Here is a 22,615-nt window from a genome sequence, read left to right as displayed (position 1 = left end):
ACCGCTGCCTTTAGCGTTGCTTTGCAGTATGTACGTTTGGAGTAGAAAGACAGTTTTAGCAAATTTTTATTCGGCAGAATGTGTACTTTCCAAAAATATATGGTTTTGGGGGGTCTTTGTACTGTTAGGGGGTCTTACGGCACATTATATGCAGTCAGTGTGCTATGTTCACAGAAGGCGAATTGACAGCCGAGAAAATTCTTATGCACTGTTTTCATTTGGGGTCCGCACGTGCCCCTCTGCTTTGGTATATCTATGCATATTGGGCATCAAACTGTTCAGTAGACTCTTGAAGTCAATATTTAGGGTGTTTTCCATTTGTATGTAAGAAATTGGGTTGGATAAGTGCGACCAACTGCAATATTTTTAGGCGATTTTCAGAAATATCATAAAAACCACTGCATTTAGCATTGCTTTGCAGTATGTACGTTTGGAGTAGAAAGACAGTTTTAGCAAATTTTTATTCGGTAGAATGTGTACTTTCCAAAAATATATGGTTTTCTGGGGTGAACGTAATTTTTTGTACCTTTGCCTGTCACAAAATCCTGTATATGTGCTGATTTTGCAGTATCTGGAATTACAGAACTCGTATGGGGTGTCTTCTTTCTGGGGCCCCTATATGCCACATACTTAGGGGTACCTATGCATATTGGGTATCAAACTGTTCAGCGGACCCAGACTTTCAAGTTTAGGGAGTTTTATCTTGGTATATAATGATATGTAGGAGATACAATGCTTTAGAGTTGGAGTATTGAGGAGATTTTTGTATATGTCATAAAAACTGCGAAATGTAGGAAAGCTTTGCTGCTTGGAAATTTGGAGTAGAAAGACATGCATACCCATTTTTAGATTCGTCAGAATGTGTACTTTCCAAAAATATATGGTTTTCTGGGGTGAACATGCATTTTTGTACTTTTGCCCCTTGAGAAATGCTGTAAATGTGCTGATTTTGCAGTATTTGGAATTCCAGAACTGATAACTCATATGGGGTGTCTTCGTTTTGGGGCCCCTATGTGCCACATACTTAGGTGTACCTATGCATATTGAGCATCAAACTGTTCAGCAGACCCTGGGCTTTCATATTTAGGGTGTTGTATCTTGGTATATAATGATATGTGGGAGATACGATGTAGACTGGACACTTTGAGGTAATTTTTCAAAAATGTAACACATTTTTATAAAAACTGCTAACTTTAGGAAAGAATTGCAACTTGGTAGTTTGGAGTACAAATATATATTTACCCATTTTGAACTCATTAGAATCTGTTCTTTCCAATAAGGTGTAGTTTTTTTAGGGTAAACCTACTGTTAGTGGAATGTTTGGTCTTGAAATCAGATGTATGCAGTTTTGTAGAGCAGTGCTTTGGAAATTTGGTAGTTTACTGCTTCGAAGTTTTTGATCTATAGAAGTAAGAAATCTCCATAAAACTATATATATTTGGTATTGGCGCGTCCAGGAGACACAGAACTTTCCAAATCTGCCATGCTCTCATGCATAAAATAAATTATGCTTCTGATATATGTGTTTTTATCATGTGAAACTGTTTTTTTTTTTTTTTTATACATTTAGAAGCCCATATCTTTTTACTGGAGTGGAATGACAACAAAATACTAGCATATTTTGAAAGCTTAGGTTGTCCTGAGAAAAACGATACCTTGTTTTCGTGGGTAAACTAAAAGACCACCCCAGGCAAGTCCCCTAAAGTGAAAGAGCAAAAAATGTTCAAAAACGGTCTGGCAATAGAAGTTTCAACTTGGCCAAATTGGCTGGCAGCGAAAGGGTTAAGCATAATGTCAGTTATTTACAAAATTGCAACAAAAACCAGCACTGACTTGCTTAGAAACGTATGTAACTTACACATCTAGCAGGGACAGTAGGGCTGCCACCTCACCCTTTTAAAACCAAACACATATGAAATCCACAGCCTGCATGGCTAATTATCAACTCATTTAGATGCTGCAGACTGAACTGATTTCTGTGCAGCCATGTATCATGCATCTAAATTAATTGCTAATTAGCCATGCAGGCTGTGGATTTCATATGTGTTTGGTTTTAAAAGAGTGAGGTGGAAACCCTAAGTGATTTTGTGCGCTCTCCCGGGGGGGGGGGGTGTTAATTTACCTAGGAAAACGATACCTTTTTTAAGTGTTTAAGTGTTCCACTTCTGGAACAAGATTTAGAGCTCTAAATACCAAAAAATTAAAAAGTTATATTTTTCATGATATAGGGATCTATACCAGAAAAATATTTTACTTTATGCACAAAAATTCAACTCATTTGGAAAGCCTCAAGCTCATACAAATAGTCAGCTGCTGAATAATGATTTTTTATGAGGTAAATACACAAAATAATACATGCCCCCCTCCCCAAATAATATATTTCTGGAAAGTACAAGTGTCATCTCCCATAGTATCCATTTTAAAAATGATTTCTTTTTTCTCTGTAATAATAAAATAGTCGCTTGTACTTGAGCCCAGCTAAGATATAATTAATCCTTATTGGAAGCAAAACCAGCCTATTAGGTTTATTTAATGTTTATATGATTTTCTAGTAGACTTAAGGTATGAAGATCCAAATTATGGAAAGATCCATTATCCATAAAACTCCAGGTCCCGAGCACCTCGATCCCCCCCATCTGCACAGTTGAAGTCTCTGCAGCACACAGCCCACACTCCCCCTCCCTCTCTCTCACAAACTTGTAACAGTTTCTCTTCAGTACCTGAATGCTGCTCAAATTCCCCAGCACAGCCCAGCACAGGAAGCAGTGGCAGATTGACAGCAGACATAGCCAATAGGAGTTAAGTTAGCTGCCAGTACAATGTGTGATGTCATATAAGGAAGAGGAAGTGAACACTGTAGTGTTTTTGGGGGTCAGTGACCCCCTCCCAGCACAGGGTCTGTGTGGAACTGAAGGATTAGTACAGGGACACTTCTGAGGTGAATATCTCTTGAACTGTACTTTTTCTGTTAACTATTTCTATGGAAAAGTTTGTTCTATTCATGTGAACTGTTAGATTTGTAATTTTGTTACAAAGGTGAACAACCCCTTTAACATGGTGTGACATCACTTCCTGCCTGAGTCTCTCCCTGCTCTGGGCTCAGATTACAGTAGAGAAGGGAGGGGTGGGGGGAGAGGAGCAAACTGAGCATGCTCTTGCCCAGGGCAATGAGGTTTAAGCTGAAGGCAGGAAGTCTGATACAGAAGCCCATGTGTACACAACAGAAGGAAAGAAATGCTGTGTTTCTTTTCACAGGGTACTCAGAGCAGCATTACTTTGGGGATTTACTGGTATATTTAGATGGACCTTTCTGATAAGGCTTACTTAGTTTTAACCTTTCCTTCTCCTTTAAAGATTTGAAAGCTCTTGTTGAAGCCTCGATAAAGTTAATTTAGAGCGGAATGAGCGACACTGCATTATAGTGAACAACACACATACACAACAAATACAAAACGGAGGTACAATCAGTAACTATGGGAATATCATTTAGAGTTTATTTATTAAAGTATATCACCATGGTTCACTACACTATACAACTTAAAATGAGACAAAACAAGAGATGTTGCTGTTTGAAATTCAGACAGCTTAAAAAGACCCAAACACTTGTAACAGGTGTTGGATGTTGACATAATAATTCTCTCTCTGCATTGGTATTTCAAAAATACTCATTATGCTAAACATACAAGAGATAGAACTAGGGGGCACATACGTTTAGATAATTATCCACTCCTTCAGGATAATTTACATTAATATTTGCCAGACCTGCTCAAACTAGTATCTTGTATAGTAGTACTCTCTATCCCACACCTTGTAGGTGCTTGGTACATGAAGATCCAATAGCCTTCTTGCTTTTATTTGAACTTATTTTTAACACAGTTAAACATTTGCAAATGTGTGAAAGTATTGGAGGCATACCCGAAAAAATATCCAAATCAAACAAAAGCAATTGTATTCATTACCTTGAAGAACTGGAAGAAAATGTTCCCCACACTGGTGTAAATACATGCAAATATACAGAAAGAAGTAATCTAATGCATTAATAAAAGGCAAACGTTTAACCATGTCCATGGGGTTATACATGACTACAATATAGAACAGTATACATCAGCCCTGTGACAAAGAATAACATAACAATATTTCCCCTTTACTAAGATCTGATTTGTTACAAGCACACACATAAGCAGACACATACAGTAAGTGTGCAAGCTTATATGGGGGACAAAGAACTTCATTTATGTTTTACAGACAAGACAATCCTCCTCCGACTGGGGAGGATTTTAATTTGTGTCTTCTTATCAAAGGCCTGCTTTACAGTTTGTTGCCCAGCAGTCAATATACTGGGGAAATAATAATTTAAGGTCCCCATAGACGCAAAGATTTCTCTTGCCGAACGACCGACTTTAGGGAAGTCCGACCAATCCATCGAAATTATAGTGCGGTTAGTGGGATTTGAACGATCGAACATCTTACGATTTTTCGGCTGACATCTGTCCGAAAATTGATCGGCCAGGTTAAAAAAATCTTTGCTTGTCCCAGTGCAATCTATCTATGTTTGCAGGGCCAAGCAGGCAGCTCCCCTTTGTTTTCCTGGCAAATTGGTCTTTTTAGTTGATGGTCAATTCGTACGATCGTGGTCTCACGATGATGATCGGATCTTTTAAAAATCTCAACATCTTTGGCCAGCTTTAATGCCCAGGTGTAAATATCTGTAAGAATTTCTGCACTTCCTTGTTATAACACCCTTTACTTCCTCATAAATTGTTAGATAAAAGGAGTGTATCAAAATATTCTTCACACAAAATTTGTGCAGGGAAAAAACCTCTATAGACTTGTTTTAAGTTGCTAACACTAGCAAATCACTTAAGAATTTAAAGGGGATGTACACCTTCAAGGATACCCTCTCAAACTATAGGACTTCCAAGAGTATTTTTTTTTTACTTATGTGATTGATTTTAGAAAAATCCCTAATAAATCCTTAGGTGATTTGGTTAATCACATCATGACTGGGAAACAACCCTGATGCAGATTTACAAAAATAAGTAAAAGCAGATTTTTTAAACGAATAAACATGGTAAAAGTCCTTAATTACTGAACTGAAGGTGACACCCCTTTTCAGTGGCCCTGTGTTATTTTCTTTTAATTCAACTGAAAATATAAAATTGATTTCATGTGACTATACTTCTCACTGGCTGATAGACCAAGAATGGAGTTTACGCACCATGGGACGATAAACCATGAGATGACAATATGATTTTATTACTAAATAAGTAGCTTGGGCTTGATGACGCTGTAATAATAAGAAGCTTGAGTGGAGGATGGTAAATCATAAATCTAAGTAAACAAAACTAGTACTTCTGAGAAATTAAGATTTTTCTTGAAAAACAGATAGAAATAGTTCAGACAGGGTTGCAATAATTTGCAGTGAAAATCCCATTTCAGTCAGTCCTAAAAATGTACACGTGCACCACAATTCCAGTGCAAGAGAATTTACAATGAAGTCTGTAAAAAAAATAATAAAACAAAAACGTTAAGAAGTTTTGCAGAATCCATATTTTTCACCCAAATGCCCTATATTCAAGGGCAAAAAAAACAACTAAATCAGGAAATGTGACTTTTGTGATGGTAACAGTTACTTTTCCAATTACTCTTCCCCAGCTGGGAGGTTATCCTCAATCCTTTTGATGAACTTCATTCTGATTTCTGTCACGCTATCACCTTTCAGTGTATCCTGCACAAACTTCACATCGACTGCCATTTGAACCTGTATGCGAGTTAATGAAAAAATGAATTAAGAGGTATCGGGAATGTACAAAGGCACAGACAGTGTGAGGCTACAGGTACTCAGGTATTAGCAGCTCTGGTGGGGGCTTAGGCCATAGGTGTAACAGAAAAATTAAAATTTTTTTCTTAAAGGGATTATGATGTCGTTTTTATTTCTAAATTGCACTGTTTACACTGCAAATTATTCCTAACCCAACAAGTATATTTTCTTTTAGTCATTATATTAGTTTTTAGGCAGCCATCTGGTCATTTAGCCTGGTCATGTGCTTTCAGAAAGAGCCAGCACTTCAGGATGGAACTGCTTTCTGGCAAGCTGTTGTTTCTCCTACTCATTGTAACTGAAGGTGTCTCAGTGGGATATGGATTTTTACTATTGAGTGCTGTTCTTATATCTACCAGGGAACGGATATCTGGTTACCTTCCCATTGTTCTGCTGCTAGGGGGAGAAGGGATGATATCTCTCCAACTTGCAGTGCAGCAGTTAAGAGTAGGGATGCACTGAATCCAGTATTCGGCCAGGATTCGGACTTTTTTTTAGCAGGATTCGGATTAGGCCGAATCCTTCTGCCTGGCCAAAACCGAATCCAATTTGCATATGCAAATTAGGGGTGGGGAAGGAAGTAAAAAATATTTTCACCTTCCCACCCCTAATTTGCATATGCAAATTAGGGTTCAGATTCGTTCTTGGCCGAATCTTTCGTGAAGGATTCGGGGGTTCGGCCGTATCCAAAAAAGTGGATTCGGTGCATCCCTAGTAAAGAGTGACTGAAGTTTATCAGAGCACAAGCCACATGACAGGGGCACCTGGGAAACTGACAATATGTCTAGCCCCATGTCAAAGTTCAAAATAAATCAGTTTGCTCTTTTGAAAAAACGGTTTCAGTGCAGAAGTCAGCTGGAGCAGCACTATTAACTGAAGCGTTCTGAAAAAAGAAAAAACAGGTTTTCCCATAACAGTATCCCTTTAAGTCAAGTTCTATGTTTAAAGCCCAAAGGTATAACACAATACATCAGTAGTTAAACTCAATTAAAAAGATGATTGGACCTGAGCACATAATTTCAATTTAGGATAGCGCTGTCCAGGTGGCAGCCCATGACCACACAGGGCCTGCAGGTACACAAGGACGCAGATTTATTAAGGTTCGAATGGTAAATTCAAATTTTCTATTTTTTTTTTTTTTTTGGTGTCAAAACTCAAATTTGAATTTAAAAGCACGAAAATTTGAATGTACATTCAAATGTGAGATTTATCATGCCTCGACTATGGAAACAGTTCTGATTCGAATATTCGCCACCTAAAACCTGCCAAATTCATTTACAAGTCAAAGGCAGAGGTCCGTTGACCCATTTGAAGATGTTACTAGCCTTTCTGACTTGAGGTTTTTTTTTTCCTAAAGAAATTTAGATTTGAGTTTTGTTTGTATTTTCAGATCGTTCCCATTCGATCTAATTTTAGATGGTCACATTTTTTCATAAATAACCTTTCATTCGAGTTGTGAGTACATTCGAATTTATTAGAGTAACAAAAAATACACATCAATTCAAAATTCGACCTTTGATAAATAGCCCCCCAAGGTGTGACTTGCAGCTCCCCCCTTGTATGGGGCAGTGGAACATACTATCATTCTGTAATAAAGTAAACAGCTAATTGAAGTGTGCTAATGACAGAATCCACATTTCCAGGTTACTCTTTGCCCTATGCCATTACACATATTTACTGGAAAATCAATATGAACAAATAAAAGAAAGCTGGCACATAAAAAATTAATCTACATGATTGTATAAACGAAAGTTGCTACTTGCCATTTCCAGGGCTCCCCTCATTACTCCACATAGCAGGTTGGAATAGACCAGAGTGGAATGGTTGTCTGGCAACTCAACAAAGTCTACAAGAGGGTTGTTCTCCAGGATGAGGGAGAATTCATCTCCTGCTGGACTCCAATTTGTGATAGTAGGTGTGACCCCCAGGTACATTTTAAAGGCCACCTGTTCAAAGGATGAACAAATAAGAACTAAAGCAATAGAGTATTTCTAGAAATCCTTGTAGTAGTTGGCATGAAGATACTAAAATGCAGACAGAGTTTTCTTTAGATATTTGTCTACATGCCTTACTATATCCCATTATGTTAGTACATTTAAATATGATTGGAACATGATATCTTAAATTTTTAATTATAAAAGTAAATGAAATTCTAAACAACTTTCTAATATACATTCATTACAAATTTCTTTTGATTAAATATGTTGCAGTAGTATCTCTACTCACTCACTCCTCACTCAGTCAAAACCGTGGTCCCACCCCATGAAATTTTTGGCTAGAGAACGGACTTGCTACCTTGTTGGAAATGGTACAAAAATCTGAATCAGCAGTGCAGTGCAAAGCTAAACACAGACATTTAACTTCATCATTACCACACTGAAAATGTGTAATTAATATACAGTGAAAAGTTGCTTGGAATGACATTTGTTTTCTTTATGTAAAATGTTATATTTGAACAAGTATCATTATTATTCTCTTGAGAGTCTCTTGCCATGTGATATTAAAGCTGTATAAAAGCTGCCTTTGAAAAATATCAGGAAGCTTCTTCTAGCATGTAATGGTATTATTACACTTGCTGTTACATAGTTCTGTAAGACAATAAATATATTTGTACTACCGACACCTCAATCATACAACTCCATCCTAGAAGATCACCCTAAAATGTACTTGGCCCTGTCATAGCTGTATTTGAACAATCTGTTTCTTCCTATCCATAATCCTCAGAGTGTTGTTTTTAAAGGAGAAGGAAAGTCGTGAATGTATTTACTTACCTGAAACCCCAGGCCGGTGCTCTTATCTGCACTGGCCGGGGTTATTCCAGGGAGCACCACGGAACTCTTCTCTTCCGGCTTCTTCTTTCTTCAAATTTCCCAGGACAGACGCATGCGCAGTAAAATGAAAGAGCCGACTTTTTAGTTAAAGTTCAGATTTTCACTCTAATGCGCATGCGCAACAGCGCAAAGAAAGCAGATGCCAGAAGGGGATTGCTCCGTGGGGCTCGCTGGAATAACCCCGGGCCGGTGCCGTTTTCTGCGGATAGGAGCATCGGCCCGGGGTTTCAGGTAAGTAAATACATTCACTTGGGGGTGCCTAACATTTGGCACCCCCAGGTGCTACACGACTTTCCTTCTCCTTTAAGGGCCAAAGATCAAAACAATAAACAGAAACAAATAAATGAATGAGTATTGAAGAGGGGTCCAAATACACTGTCATTAGACTGCCCAATGTATGTAACGGTTACTGAAAGTTTAGCTTATATTTGACTTTAGCAACTGTAATTGTGAGGCCCTTAGTCAGAACAAGTGAGAAGAGGGTAAGACAGGACAGGAGAAAAAAAAAAAAAAAAAAAAAAAAAAGAGTGGGGAATAAAATAATGACAAGAAACACGGGTGTTGAAAAGGCAGACAACTGGGGGGAGAGAGGTCTTTCAAGGAAAGAATGAGATGAAAGAAGCGATTATCTAGAAATAGAAGGGAGCTCAGGAACAGGGGAACGATGAGGTAAATCACAAAATGCCATAGAGAATAATGTGGGCAAAACAAGGCATTAGGCAAGTTAAAGTGGATGGAAAGAGTAAGAGAAGCCTAGAACACAAATTTACCCCTTTCGTTGCTTCTTCTTAATTACCTCTGCTATAATCAGTTTTTCCTTTCATAATTACCTTTGCTATAACATCAGCCGTTTCCCGAAAATCATGACACCTCCCAATACTTGACCGTGCCAAAAAATCTTCTATGAGTCTCACACCTATGTTGTATCCCCTGAGGAAGGAGACCAAAAAAAAAAAGTTTTGCATTAAATGCATAGGTTGCAGTGCGTCTACTAGCATCCTGTTTGATTAAATACCTGTTTTAAAACGCCAAAACAACTGCGGTTTTGTAAACATGCATTAGGTCAAACAGAGCTGAATGTGAGTCCAGCTTTGGGGTTAGGTTATTTATATCAACTGTAGCTTCTGAAGGAAATATGAAGCGTTACTAGATTAACGGCACATTATAATTAATACATATACGGTAAACCACTTTTGTTTTTTGGTGTTACTGTTCCTTTTAGTATAGTATGTTATTGTGTGGGCGGGTGCATTACTTATTCGTTTATAAGCTTGGCAAAATGTTTGGTAAATTTCAGAATTTGTTGTAATGGTTTCTGAGGTTTCCAAGAAGACATCTTAGAATGTTTCTGGGGAACCAGCATTATTGCTATTAAGGATTCTGTGGCTGTTGCTACTTTTGCCAAAAAAGTTTTTTTTTTAAGTTTCCTGGGCATTTATAGGCGACTCACTGCAGAAGAAAAGCATTTTAGTGGTGGGCTTGAATGCTATTTTAGAACAAAACCGCAAAGAAAATGCCAACTTGGCACACTTTAAAGATTCTTCCAGCTCAGGTAGTGGAGACTTGCATAGTAAGGGAATTAAGCAATACTGAAAATAGATTTATGCTTACCCTATTCATAAAGGTACCCACACAAAGGCAGATAATGTACTTCTCCAGTCAGCACCGAAAATATCAGTTAGCAAAGTAAGCTAATGCAACATTCCTGAACACCCAGAAATGCATTTATAAGATAAGTAAATGTGCCATACCTAAAGCTACACCAGCAATTTTGGGTATCTGGAGTCAGAGTCAACAAAAATGTACAAACTCTGACTCCTAATAACTTTAGATACAAGCACTGACAATAATCAAATCAGATTTAAAAGCTTCTATAAAAGGATATGGAAGAAGCAATTCTATTTCTAAGAACAATACTTTACTTAATTTTGGATTGGATTGTATTTAACAGCTATATGCCAGGTTCAATAAATAAATATATAAGTTGTTTTGGGTTTTACAGTTGTTTTTGTCTTTGGCACTGATAAAATGCCATGTGTACCTATCTTTCAATCAACATGGAAAATATATTGGTATATTAAAGGAACAGTAACACCAAAAAATGAAAGCGTTTTAAAGTTATTAACATATAATATACTCTTGGTGTGCACTAAAAAGTGTGTTTGTTTCAGAAAGACTACTATATAAGCAAGCTGCAATGTAGCCATGGAGCTGGAAACTGAAAAAAGGGAGAAAAGGCACAGGTTACATAGCACATAACAGATAATCTAATTACTTAAATATTTTGTTTTTAAAGAAACAGTAAAACTGAAAACAATGGAGTTGGAGGTACAGGTATAGAATTCATAATCCAGAAACCCATTATCCAAATTACAGAAAGGCTGTCTCCCAAAGACTCCATTATAATCAAATAATCCTAATCTTTAAAAATGATTTCCTTTTCTCTATAATAATAATAATAAAACACTACCTTGTACTTGATCCAAACTAAGATATAATTAATCCTTATTTGAAGCAGGACCAGCCTATTGGGTTTATTTAATGTTTACATGATTTTCTAGTGGACTTAAGAAGATCCAAATTACAGAAAGATCCATTATCTGGAAAAACCCAGGTCCCGACATTCTGAATAACAGGTCCCATACCTGTACCATAAATGGAAGAGTCTGTGCATTTATGTACCAACTCCACAGCCTTGTTTTATTTATAAGGGAAACTCACAACAACGAGAACATTTCCCCAGCCCACTGCTCTTACAGCAACAACCAATAATGTACTGCAACATTTTGCAGGTTTTACACACCTGAACAGAGGTAGAAATTGTTCTGACTTAATAAAATGGACTACTTGTACCTGAGCTGACTTATAGCTATTTGAATTGCATACTAAATAATTGCCATTAGATGATTTCAGCCTTACCATTTAATACCCCATTCTTTCCATTCACACAGTTGAATTATTTAGCTATGACTGCACAACAGTGACTGCAGCAGTTTTAAACACTGACATCATCTAGATTCATAATTTGGTACTGTATCAATGGATTTATAATATATGACTTATAGGGATTGCAATCACACTCATCCTAAAATGTATTCAGCGATGCTCTCTTATGGCAAACTAGCTTTCCGTTTAGCTAAGTTACTCAGTCTTAGCCCCCAAGTAAAAGCCAGTTAGTTGATCTTTGCAGACAAAATGTCAAGTTTTTGGCAGGGCTGTTTTTTTCCACTAAGCAGGTGTCAACAGTGTAAAGACATTAAGCATTGAAATGGGGTAGTTCACCTTTATGTTAACTTTTACTATCTTATAGAATGGATCATTCTAAGCAACTTTCCAAATGATCTTAACATTTTTAATACTTTCTGAATTATCTGCTCTCCTGTTCGGAGAACTACTGCTCTGTGTGGCTAGTTTTATTGTTTGTTACATATCTTTCTATTCAGTCTTCTCATATTCCAGTATCTCTTCAAACCACTGCCTGGATGCTAGGGTAATTTAGACCCTAGCAACCACATTTTTGCTGAAATTTCAAAATGTAGGGCTTCTGAACAAAAAAAGGTAAATAATTTGAAAACCATAAATAACTAAGAACAACAACTGCAAATTGTTTAATACTCCAAAAGTTAATTTAAGAGTGAACAACTCCTTTAAAATGTATGGTCAGTGCTGATTGATAAGGCACAGGGTATACAGTGCCTAGCAGTATATATAACTTACACCTTGTCTATACAAAAAATACAAGTAGTCAATTATTAAGTTATAGCTATAGCATGTAATGTCTTATATGAATTGCAATGTAAATGTACTCATTTCCTGCGTATTCATGCCTAGAAAACTGTGATTTAAAGTGAAAAATATACCCAATTTGACATGAGCTGATTTGGCTTATATAGAAAAGGTGCATAAACAATATGAGAACTGCAAAAATGAATATATATATATATATATATATATATATATATATATATATATATATATATATATATATATATATATATATTGTATTCTATTTCATATCAATGTTCAGATCACTTGGATCAACATGGAACAAAGTGATGGAGGGGTTAAATGAATGCCAGTGTAAATGGGGTGAGCAAATGGTCTGTATGAGAATAAGTCAGACTATTTACACAAAAGCCCAACCAAATGAAGTCAAAAAGATGGTTTTTTTTTTCTACTTTAAAGAAATAGAGCAGCCCAGGACAATCAAAGAAAGTGCAAAGTGCTAGAAGGAAGTTCAAACTGTGTAAAACACAGCTCTGTATAATTGTGTTGGCACAACTGATAAGAATATTATGTTTATGGACTGGATACAGAGGCTGATTTTTTCTGAAGCACTCTTTCTGGGGAGCTTCATTAAGTACACAACTTCAACAAAAACATCTTGCATAACTTATTTTAAAAATCTAAACTTACATTTTTTCCAGCTGCTTGTTGACATCTTCATCATTTTCATAGTCTTTACACAACTGGGTGACGAGTGCACCATATGTCAGAGTGAAGAGCTCAGAGTTCTAATGGGAAGAGAATCATGCATTTAATGCTGAGACAGCCACTGGAATTATGTGCTATAATAACAGATTCAGCTACTTGGAAATGCAAGAATTTATGAAAGAAAAACACAGAAATGATGTGGAAACCAGGCATGCAGCGACAGGGTCAATACACATAAACCCAGCTGTAACACTAGTGCTGTGAACTGCTAGAAATAACTCTGGTTGAAAAGGAAAACAGAAATTAGAATTAAGCATTTTTTTTCTAAATAGACAGTACAATGCAAAGACATTGCTTCTAATATTTGCCAGACATTCCTTATATTTAAAGGACAAGAAAAACTGAACTATACTAACAGTGAAATACAGCTTCCTTTGTCCTTTAAAAGAAAACTAAACCCTAAAAATGAATGTGGCTAATAATGCCATGTTTTATATCCTGAACTTATTGCACCAGCCAAAAGTTTCAGCTTCTCAATAACAGCAATAATTCAGGACTTCAAAGTTGTCAAGGGGGGTCACCATCTTGGAAAGTGTCTGCGACACTCACATTCTCAGTGGGCTCTGAGCAGCTGTTGAGAAGCTAAACTTAGTCGTCATCACAAATTATCAAGCAGAAAATGAGGTTGGTCTGTAATATAAGCTGATGCTACAGGGCTGATTATTAAATTCTGATGTTAGTTGCACTGGTTTCTGTGCTGCCATCTAGTAATTATCTGTATTAATTACTAATCAGCCTTATATTAAGGCAATTATAGTGTATGTGTACTGTATATTGTGAGTGGGTCCCTAAGCTCAGTAAGTGACAGCAGCACAGAGCATGTGCCGTGAATCAGCAGAAAAGAAGATGGGGAGCTACAGGGGCATCTTTGGAGGCACATTTCTTTACTGCTACAGGACTGTGGTTGCCTTGGGCTGGTACAGAAGCCTAAAACATAATGTACCACATTTCTAGCCTACTTCTTTCGTTAAGTTTTGGTTGTCCTTTAAATATATTCCTAGCAGTAGCTCTCATATTGCTTGCATCTGCTTTTTTGCTTTGTTCTGCTGAGATCAATAAATAATGCCTCAAGCAGGCAACAACATATGGCAGTTTTTACTGCTATTGCAAACACAAGAGTTGGGGTTTTCTGTATGCACAATAAGCTTTGCTCTTATATTCTGCTGCCTATTTAAAGGGGGTAAAGTAGGATATAATGTGGTGGTCCCCAATCTTTGTTACCCATGAGCACATTCAAATGTAAAAAAGAAGCTGGAGAGCAACATAAGCGTTCAAAAAGTTCCTGGGTTGTCAAATAAGGGCTGTGATTGGCTATTGGTAGCCCCTATGTGGACTGGCCGTCTACAGGAGGCTCTGTTTGGCAGTACACGTGGTTTTTTTTATATCCAAGAGCTTGCCCTCTAATTCTGGAATTAAAATATAAGTACCTGCTTTGAGGCCACTGGGATCAACATACACTGGGTTAGTAAGCAACATGGGCCACTGGTTGGGGATCACGGATATAATGCCTTCTTTGAGATCAGTTTCAACAACATTCCACTGTATGACCACCTTTTTCAACTTATTACAGCCATAATCAATTCCTGTTTTGGGGGCCACAACTTTTAGAATATAAAAAGAGTCTGTTTTCTGGCCTCTGTGATAATTAAACATAAGAATATAATACAACATGCAAGAATGAATCTGTTTCGATTAGATGTATGCAAAATGTATGATTTAAACCTGTCCTGATTTTCGCTAGAATATAGTCATTACATAAGGTTTGACCATTTAAATGCCATTCCTAACCTCAAATGATGGTTATAAGACAGCGTTTCCAAGCACTTCTGTTAAGAAAACATTATGCCTCTCTAATGTCTTAACTTATTAAGCACCAACTCAGGAACATCAGTACTCACTTCCAGCAGTCATATTTTTTATTTATTTAATTATAAAACGCCCGGCAGTTAGAATAAGATGTGTTTTCCCATTAAGATTGGACTTTATGGAAATGTAAGAAGGCATGATAGAAATAGAGTGAGTAAGCATATGAGGAAACGTACCATAAGATGCAGAGATGCAGTAGGTGAAATGAATGGCAAATACCAATACTACAGAATGAAGGCAGGAGGCAGATGGAGAAAAGGGAAAAACACAGTTAAGTGAGTCAGGTGTAATGGCACAAAACAGGAGACTGCCAAAATGCAGGAGACCAGGAAAGAGTGCAGTATTGACATAAGAAGTGGGTAGGTATCCTATATATGTGTGAACTAAGGGTGGGGATGCTCTACAGCAGGGATCCCCAACCTTTTGAACCCATGGGCAACATTCAGAAGTAAAAGGAGTTGGGGAGCAACACAAGCATGAAAAATGTTCTTGGGGTGCCAAATAAGTGCTGTGATTGGCCATTTGGTAGCCCCTATGTGGATTGTCAACCTACATTGAGGCTCTGTTTGGCAGTACATCTGTTTTTTATACAACCAAAACTTGCCTCCAAGCCTGAAATTCAAAAATAAGCTCCTGCTTTGAGGCCACTGGGAGCAACATCCAAGTGGTTGGAGAGCAACATGTTGCTCACGAGCTACTGGTTGGGGATCACTGCTCTACAGTAACATGCAGCAACTTAGAACTACTTAATGCCAAACCTAAATAATTCCCCAAAGGGCATAGTACTGCCTCACCAATAGCCTGCAAATAGTCCACCTCAAGAATTAAACACTTTTCCAGCAGGATAAGTCTACTTGATAGACCTACGTTTAAGGTGGTTTACTATGTGCCCTGGAAAAGGAGTCTGTGATGACAAACACTTCCATATTTTTAGCCAATTTGAAATCCATACCACTTGCCCCCTGCACCTTGTTAATCTATAGAACATTCTTGTGGCCAGTGCTCAAAACTATTAGTTAATATCTCCATGATATACGCTTAACCGAAGACTTTAGGTTAAGTGCCCTCATCATTAGAAAACCAAATCCATTTCTAAAAATGAGGACAAAGCATAACGTTGCAGGAGTTCCAGGAGCATAAAAGCGTGAGGTGGAGTATTGGAATTCCAAGGTAACTTCTAATATATAGTGAATAAAGTACCCCCTCTTGTAAAATATAATGATATTATAAGTTACCGAGGAGTTTCATGACTTTCGGCCGAGTGTTTTTATACAGGTCATGGAACTCAAGGTGACTTCTAATATCTTCATATTTTGCAACTGGGGAACTTTATTTCTTATAATACACAAGTTACAGTGAGTCATGTGACAGAAATGACATCAGAACTCACCGTTTATAACTGATGACATCAGAACTCACCGTTTATAAGGATATAAGTTACAGGATATTCATGGCTTTTGTGTATTATATCCCTATATTTCCATGTTGACAGGAGAACAGGACAAGTAGCCCAAGAGTATGGCAGCAGTCAAAGGATGGCCTATTTGTACTGGGCCTCACATACAACTAGATTGTATGAGCTTTGAGTAATCAGTCTACCAGCTTGTATGAGTACATCTGCCAGCGTCATTGTATTGACATTATTTAAAGCTGGGCCCAATAGGCACACTTAATACAAAGATAACTAGATGGTATCAGTGTAGGACTGTACAGGAATCCTCTTAATTACAGTATACAGATAATCTAACCCCGTTACACACACAACTCTCCTGTGCTCCCACCAAAATTCCCATTACTCAGTCTGCACAGAAAACCCGTGTGTTATTTCTTCAGAACAGTAAACATCACTGGCTGTAGCGGTACGTGAAACCCAGTATGAAGATCCACATTCCCATTGAGCTCCCGGCTTTGCTGGCAAACAAGGCCCTACTTAGCAGGATCTTCCCAGCCCAGTAAAACTGTCCTCTCGGCACAAGAGCCCTCACCATCTTTTTGCTCTCGGTGCCTCTGTTGGTTTGTCGGGACATGTTGCCTCACTGCCCCTCTTCACAATCGCACGATAAAAATCCTTGAAGCTCGGTTCCGGTTGCTCTTCCACTGACAGCTTAAATTTGTTCAATGCGCCTGCGCGCCTTGTCGCTAAGCCACATGGGAAACATAGTACCGCTCCACCAAGGGGCCTTTGACTGCAAACAGCACACGACTACAATACCCAGAGATACACGCGTCATAATAGAGTTGAGAACGTAGTTTCAGCCAAACCTACTGATTCAGGAACTACAGCCTTGCCTGACTCCTCCCATAGCGATATAAGTAAATCCCGTGGTTTATGCACAGTACTACAGTTATCCACAATCACCACTGAATGGCAGCAGAGACTCAGAGAATATCTTACAGTTAAAATCATATTTGTTAAATTGTGCTGCGGAAAATGACAGTAGAATTATTTACGATGTCAGTGTTTATTTCTCACTGTATAATACATTATATTGAAGTTTGTATAATTCTATTAATGAGTGATCAGACTGGCGTAACTAGATGTGATTGGGCCCACCAGCAAATTAATTTTAGTGCCCCCAACAAAACCAGAGGTTGTCCTTTTTTACCTATATATATAAATATATATATAGGTATAGGTGTCTAATAAAAGGGCAGCCAAGATTGGGAGTTTTACTTTAAAAGCAGCTAGTAAGTTGCAGGTAAAACTTAGTCCCTTTGTAAAATGTATAATTAAGCAATTGAATTCTTAATGAATCAGATGAAAATTAAGCGTAGGACTGGCCAGATATGGGATGACTTTGACGTAGTTGGCCAGCTTAAATATATTGCAATATATGGACAAACAATCCCTGTTTTGTTTAAAGGGTAAGGCATTTTTTAGTAGCAGTATGCACAAAATGTCTCTGTCTTAAATATATTGATAATGGGTTGAGTGCAGAGGACCTCTTGTATTTGTCTATATGTTTTTTGTGGTCACACCCTCATTGCACCCCCGCCTAATGGTTTTAAAAAATAGTGGTGAGCACAACTTTCCCTTGTTTGTTATATATATATATATATATATATATATAATATTGAAATTGGCCATTATTTAGGACCTCATGATGGGCCCTATATCTCCTAGGGCCCCTATATCTCCTGGACCCCCCTGCGGCCTCTGTAGTTACTCCCGTGTGAGTGATTAACCTTCATTGTTTTAAATATGAACACCGCCATACCTGTTACTGGCACCACCGTGTCCCACCCACCATAAACACACAACATGGATAACCATTTTGCCATGGCCTTCCATTGCCAGATATTCCATAAGATCCCAAATAAGCTATAAGAAGCCCAGTAATGCACGACTTACCCATCCTGAAGCGAAGGGCAGTGAGCACTATAGTTAGGGTTGAAACCCAAACTATACTGAGCAGCATTCACAGACTGGTAATGTCAGTGGTGTCAGACTGGTCCATCGGGATACCAGGAAAACTCCCGGTGGGCCAAGGTGTCAGTGGGCCCTCCTGCTTCTAACCTTTTGGCCTATTTCATGGTCACTCTCTATGTCTTTATGGGAATAAAGAGGCTTAATAATGGAAGAATAGAGGATAGTATGTAGAGAAAGACTAGGAGAATAAATAGGTTGAGTGAGGAGAGGAGGTATAATAGTTTGGAAAGTGAGCTCTCAACCTAAGGTTCTCTGGTGGGCCCTTGGTATCCCAGTCCGACACTGAATGTCAAAGTGCCAGATAGGTTTGCTTTTGATGTTACGCATTTCAAATGCAGTTTAGATGCAAAATTCTGGCCTACAAGCAACTCTTTTCTCTTTCAACTGCTGTAAGTGCAATTTTATTTCATTGGGATTGTTGCTAACATTTCAGTTTTTGAAGAAAGAAATGGGCGGATAACCTTATTTACTTCTTTAGCAGAAATCTTATCCTAATAGTTACTGCAGAGGTCTGACAATTGTCAGAACTGATAATTTGCAACAAATATTTTGAGAGAAAAAAGTACCCCGCCTGTAACTAGTATATCAGATATCAAGTAGTCCCTAAAGTGCTAATTTATCGCCACTCAGTGATTAAAACAGTATATACAGCTATTGCTGTATGTTTGGTATTTCTCATATATAGGAGAGTTGAACTAAAGTGCAGTGCAATTAATTTAGTTCATAAATAAATAATTAATTAAACAGGACCAATTAATTCAGTGTAAATTGCTAATTAGAGCATATATAGATTAAATATAGTGCATTCAGTATTCACCAGAATTATAAATTCTTTCAAAATTCATTAATTTAGATGAAATTCATAATAAGGTGCAGTGCAATGAATAGAATTAATTTACTTAATAAAGTATATATGTGTAATAGATTAGCTAAAAGAGATTGTTGTCTTAAAAAAATTGTGACCGTTGGGTAGGATAAAATTGGAAAATTATAGATGGTGGAGTTGTCCCAAAAGCTTACTACTTGTTGTTTTACTAAACCTGGGACACCCATTTTCTGCTTGTAAATTAGCGATGACCCCTAAGCTTAGCTTCTCAACAGCTGCTCAGAGCCCACTGAGAATGTGAGTGTCGCAGACACTTTCCAAGATGGTGACCTCCTGTGACAAGTTTGAAGTCCTGAATCATTGCTGCTATTGAGATGCTGAAACTTTAGGCTGTTACAATAAGTTCAGGGTGTAATTTTTGGCATTTTAACCATATTCATTTTTAGGGTTTAGTTCTCCTTTAACAGAAAGGGCTGAGATTCAAGGAGAGGTGGGTAAGAAGGCAGACTTTTACTGAAGTAAATGAACTCCCTCTGATGGAGAGTATGTATGTATGTATAACTTTATTTGTAAAACGCTGTTAAAGAGCTGCATCGCTGTACAGTCCATAAAAGTACAATATAAATATATATATATATGTATATCTATATATATATACACACACACACACACAGGGAAGACAAATCACATTATAAATATATACAGAATCATATCAGGACAAAGAGCTATGTGGTAAGAGACATAATGAGAAGGAGATCCCTGCCCAGTAGAGCTTACAGTCTAAGTGGATGGGAGGCTAACATACAGGCACAAATTGGAGATGAAAAAGTGCACAAGGTAAGGCATAGTCAGTAGGCACAGGACTAGGCTAATGTTCTAGTAATCAAAAGGGGGGAATAGGTGTGCTAAAACAACAGTGTTACGATCTTCAAACCTAAAATGAAAAAGCAATCCCAATAGTGCAGCAAGCCTATAAACAACGAACGCAGTATGCAGATATAATACACAAAAGCCATGAATATCCTGTAAATTATATCCTTATAAACGGTGAGTAGTGATGTCATCAGTTATAAACGGTGAGTAGTGATGTAATTTCTGTCACATGACTCACTAAAATTTGTGTATTATAATAAATAAAGTACCCCCAGTTGTAAAATATGAGGATATTAGAAGTTACCTCGGAGTTCCATGACCTGTATAAAAACACTCGGCCTTCGGCCTCGTGTTTTTATATGGTCATGAAACTCCTCGGTAACTAATAATATCCTTATATTTTACAAGAGGGGGTACTTTATTCACTATATATGAAACTACTCACAAGCAACTTGTGGTGATCGTGCCTGTATATGTTATGGGCTTTATCCGGACTTGCGTCTATTTAGGTCGTGCCTGAGGGAAAAAAGCTAAAATAGTGCAATAGAGTGGATATTAGGTTCAGACGGCAAGATACCGTCTGCGCTTACCCCTCTGTAGTGTGTTAAGTGCACTTATGCGAGTCGCCGGTCTGATCTCCCAAAACTGTCACTCTCCTCAGTGCCGTGTCTGTTCCCAGGTGCTGTGTCTTGAAGCGGCTCCTCCAGTTAGCGGCTGTGGGTATAGCAGGCGTCTACGGCTATCGAGGTGGTCGCCTCACACGGAGAATCCCTGGCGATGTGATGGACGCTCCTATATGCACCGTCCCATCTCGTTCTCTGGAAGGGGCCCTCCTCAGCGTGGTGTAAGTTCGGATTCGCTAAACTTCAAAAGCGGCTTCCTTGGTTTCAGTTGTTTTTCGGTCTGGAAGAATGTTTGCGGCTAGAGAGGTAGTTCCATCATACAGGTGTAATACTAAAGAAAGTATACACTGTGAAGCTATTCTAGTGTTAAATAATGGCTTTATTTAAGGCAAAAATATTACAGCCCAACGCGTTTCGTATTGCATAATACTTCCTCAGGGGCAAAGGTCAAATCCCACCTTCCTTTTCGTGGTTTTTATTTGGTTGGTGGGTGGTTTTCTCAATTAACTTAATTAGTAGACAATAATTAAGCAAACCTGGATAACAAGTCTACAGGAATACTATTCAAAAGGAACATATATAGTATTTGAACGTTTAAAACTTAAAAGACAATTAGTCAGTTAAAAAGTATTTAAGATCAATGTCAATATTTAGTCCTCTGGGTGCAAGTGTCTTTAATTTATGGACCTGACAAGTGGACCCACATTATATAGGTGCTGCTTGGATAGGATATAAGGCACGGTTTCTTCAACCTCCCTTTACACTAATGTTCTAGTGCTCCAAAAGGTATGTTTGCTCTTAGTTTTTTCTTGAAGAGATTGAGAGAGGATTTCTTATGGAGGAATTCAGGGATGGAATTCCAGAGGTAAGCAAAATAGAAGGGTTTGAGACAAGAGGTGGCAGTGGATGTGTAAGGTGTGAAGAGATGGTGGCTCTGAGAAGAGCGGAGAAGACGAGAAAAGAGAAGGAATGTAGTGAGGAACAGAGGAGTGAAGGGCTTTGAATGTTAGTAGAAGGATTTTATATGCTATCCTTTGCTTAACAGGCAGCCATGCTAAGGATTTTAGTTGGGGTTGAGCAGGTTCCTTTTAAGGAGAGAGCAGAAGGATCCTGGTAGCAGAGTTTAAAATTGATTGGAGGGGAGAGAAATGGGAGTCAGGGAGACCTGTTAGGGCTAGTCCACACGGGGAGATAGCCACGCGTTTGCGGTCGCGGCGACAAAGCGCCGCGCCAGTCGCCGCGACCGGCGCAGGCGACAGTTTTGTATGGGCGCCTATGTAAAAACGCCTGTGCTAACCACACGAGGCGATGCGCTTTTCAACAGTCGCCTGAAAATGCCTCGCCAGGCATTTTCAGGCGACTGTTGAAAAGCGCATCGCCTCGTGTGGTTAGCACAGGCGTTTTTACATAGGCGCCCATACAAAACTGTCGCCTGCGCCGGTCGCGGCGACTGGCGCGGCGCTTTGCCGCCGCGACCGCAAACGCGTGGCTATCTCCCCGTGTGGAATAGCCCTTAGGAGGAGATTGCAATAGTCTAAATGGGATAAGATAAGGGCATGGATTAGTGAATTGGCTGTTGTTTGTGAAAGAAAGGGGTGAATCTTGGCTATATTGCGGAGGAAGAAACAACAGAGTGCCTGTCATATAAGGGCTAAACAAGGGCTCACCTACGCAAGTGTTTTTTCAGGTGTTTACTGGATGGTAAAATCAGAAAGATAGTAAATTTGAATGATATGTGTTACATTAGTTTCTGCCTGCAAGTTTACAGTGATGGCAGGAAAAAAAGAAATCTGATACTTTTATAACTTTCCACAGATTCCACCCATTACAGCACAGCTGATTTTCCAGAAA

The 22,615-nt window shown here is 38.3% G+C and overlaps 1 protein-coding gene across 1 annotated transcript; it reads right to left on the bottom strand.

Moving 5' to 3' along the window:
- Positions 1 to 4,937: 4,937 nt before the first annotated feature.
- Positions 4,938 to 17,140, bottom strand: trappc3.S (trafficking protein particle complex subunit 3 S homeolog). Its single transcript, NM_001087052.2, is given in 5 exon segments — positions 4,938 to 5,761; positions 7,585 to 7,767; positions 9,483 to 9,582; positions 13,069 to 13,166; positions 16,998 to 17,140. Coding segments are annotated over 5 exon segments (543 nt in total). The 5' UTR covers positions 17,040 to 17,140; the 3' UTR covers positions 4,938 to 5,641.
- Between the last annotated feature and the right edge of the window lie 5,475 nt (positions 17,141 to 22,615).

Source organism: Xenopus laevis, chromosome 2S (genome assembly GCF_017654675.1).
Source record: "Xenopus laevis strain J_2021 chromosome 2S, Xenopus_laevis_v10.1, whole genome shotgun sequence".
In the NCBI taxonomy this organism is placed as follows: domain Eukaryota; kingdom Metazoa; phylum Chordata; class Amphibia; order Anura; family Pipidae; genus Xenopus; species Xenopus laevis.
The sequence above is the reverse complement of the archived record's forward strand: the minus strand, read 5'-3'. Positions and strand labels throughout refer to the sequence as shown.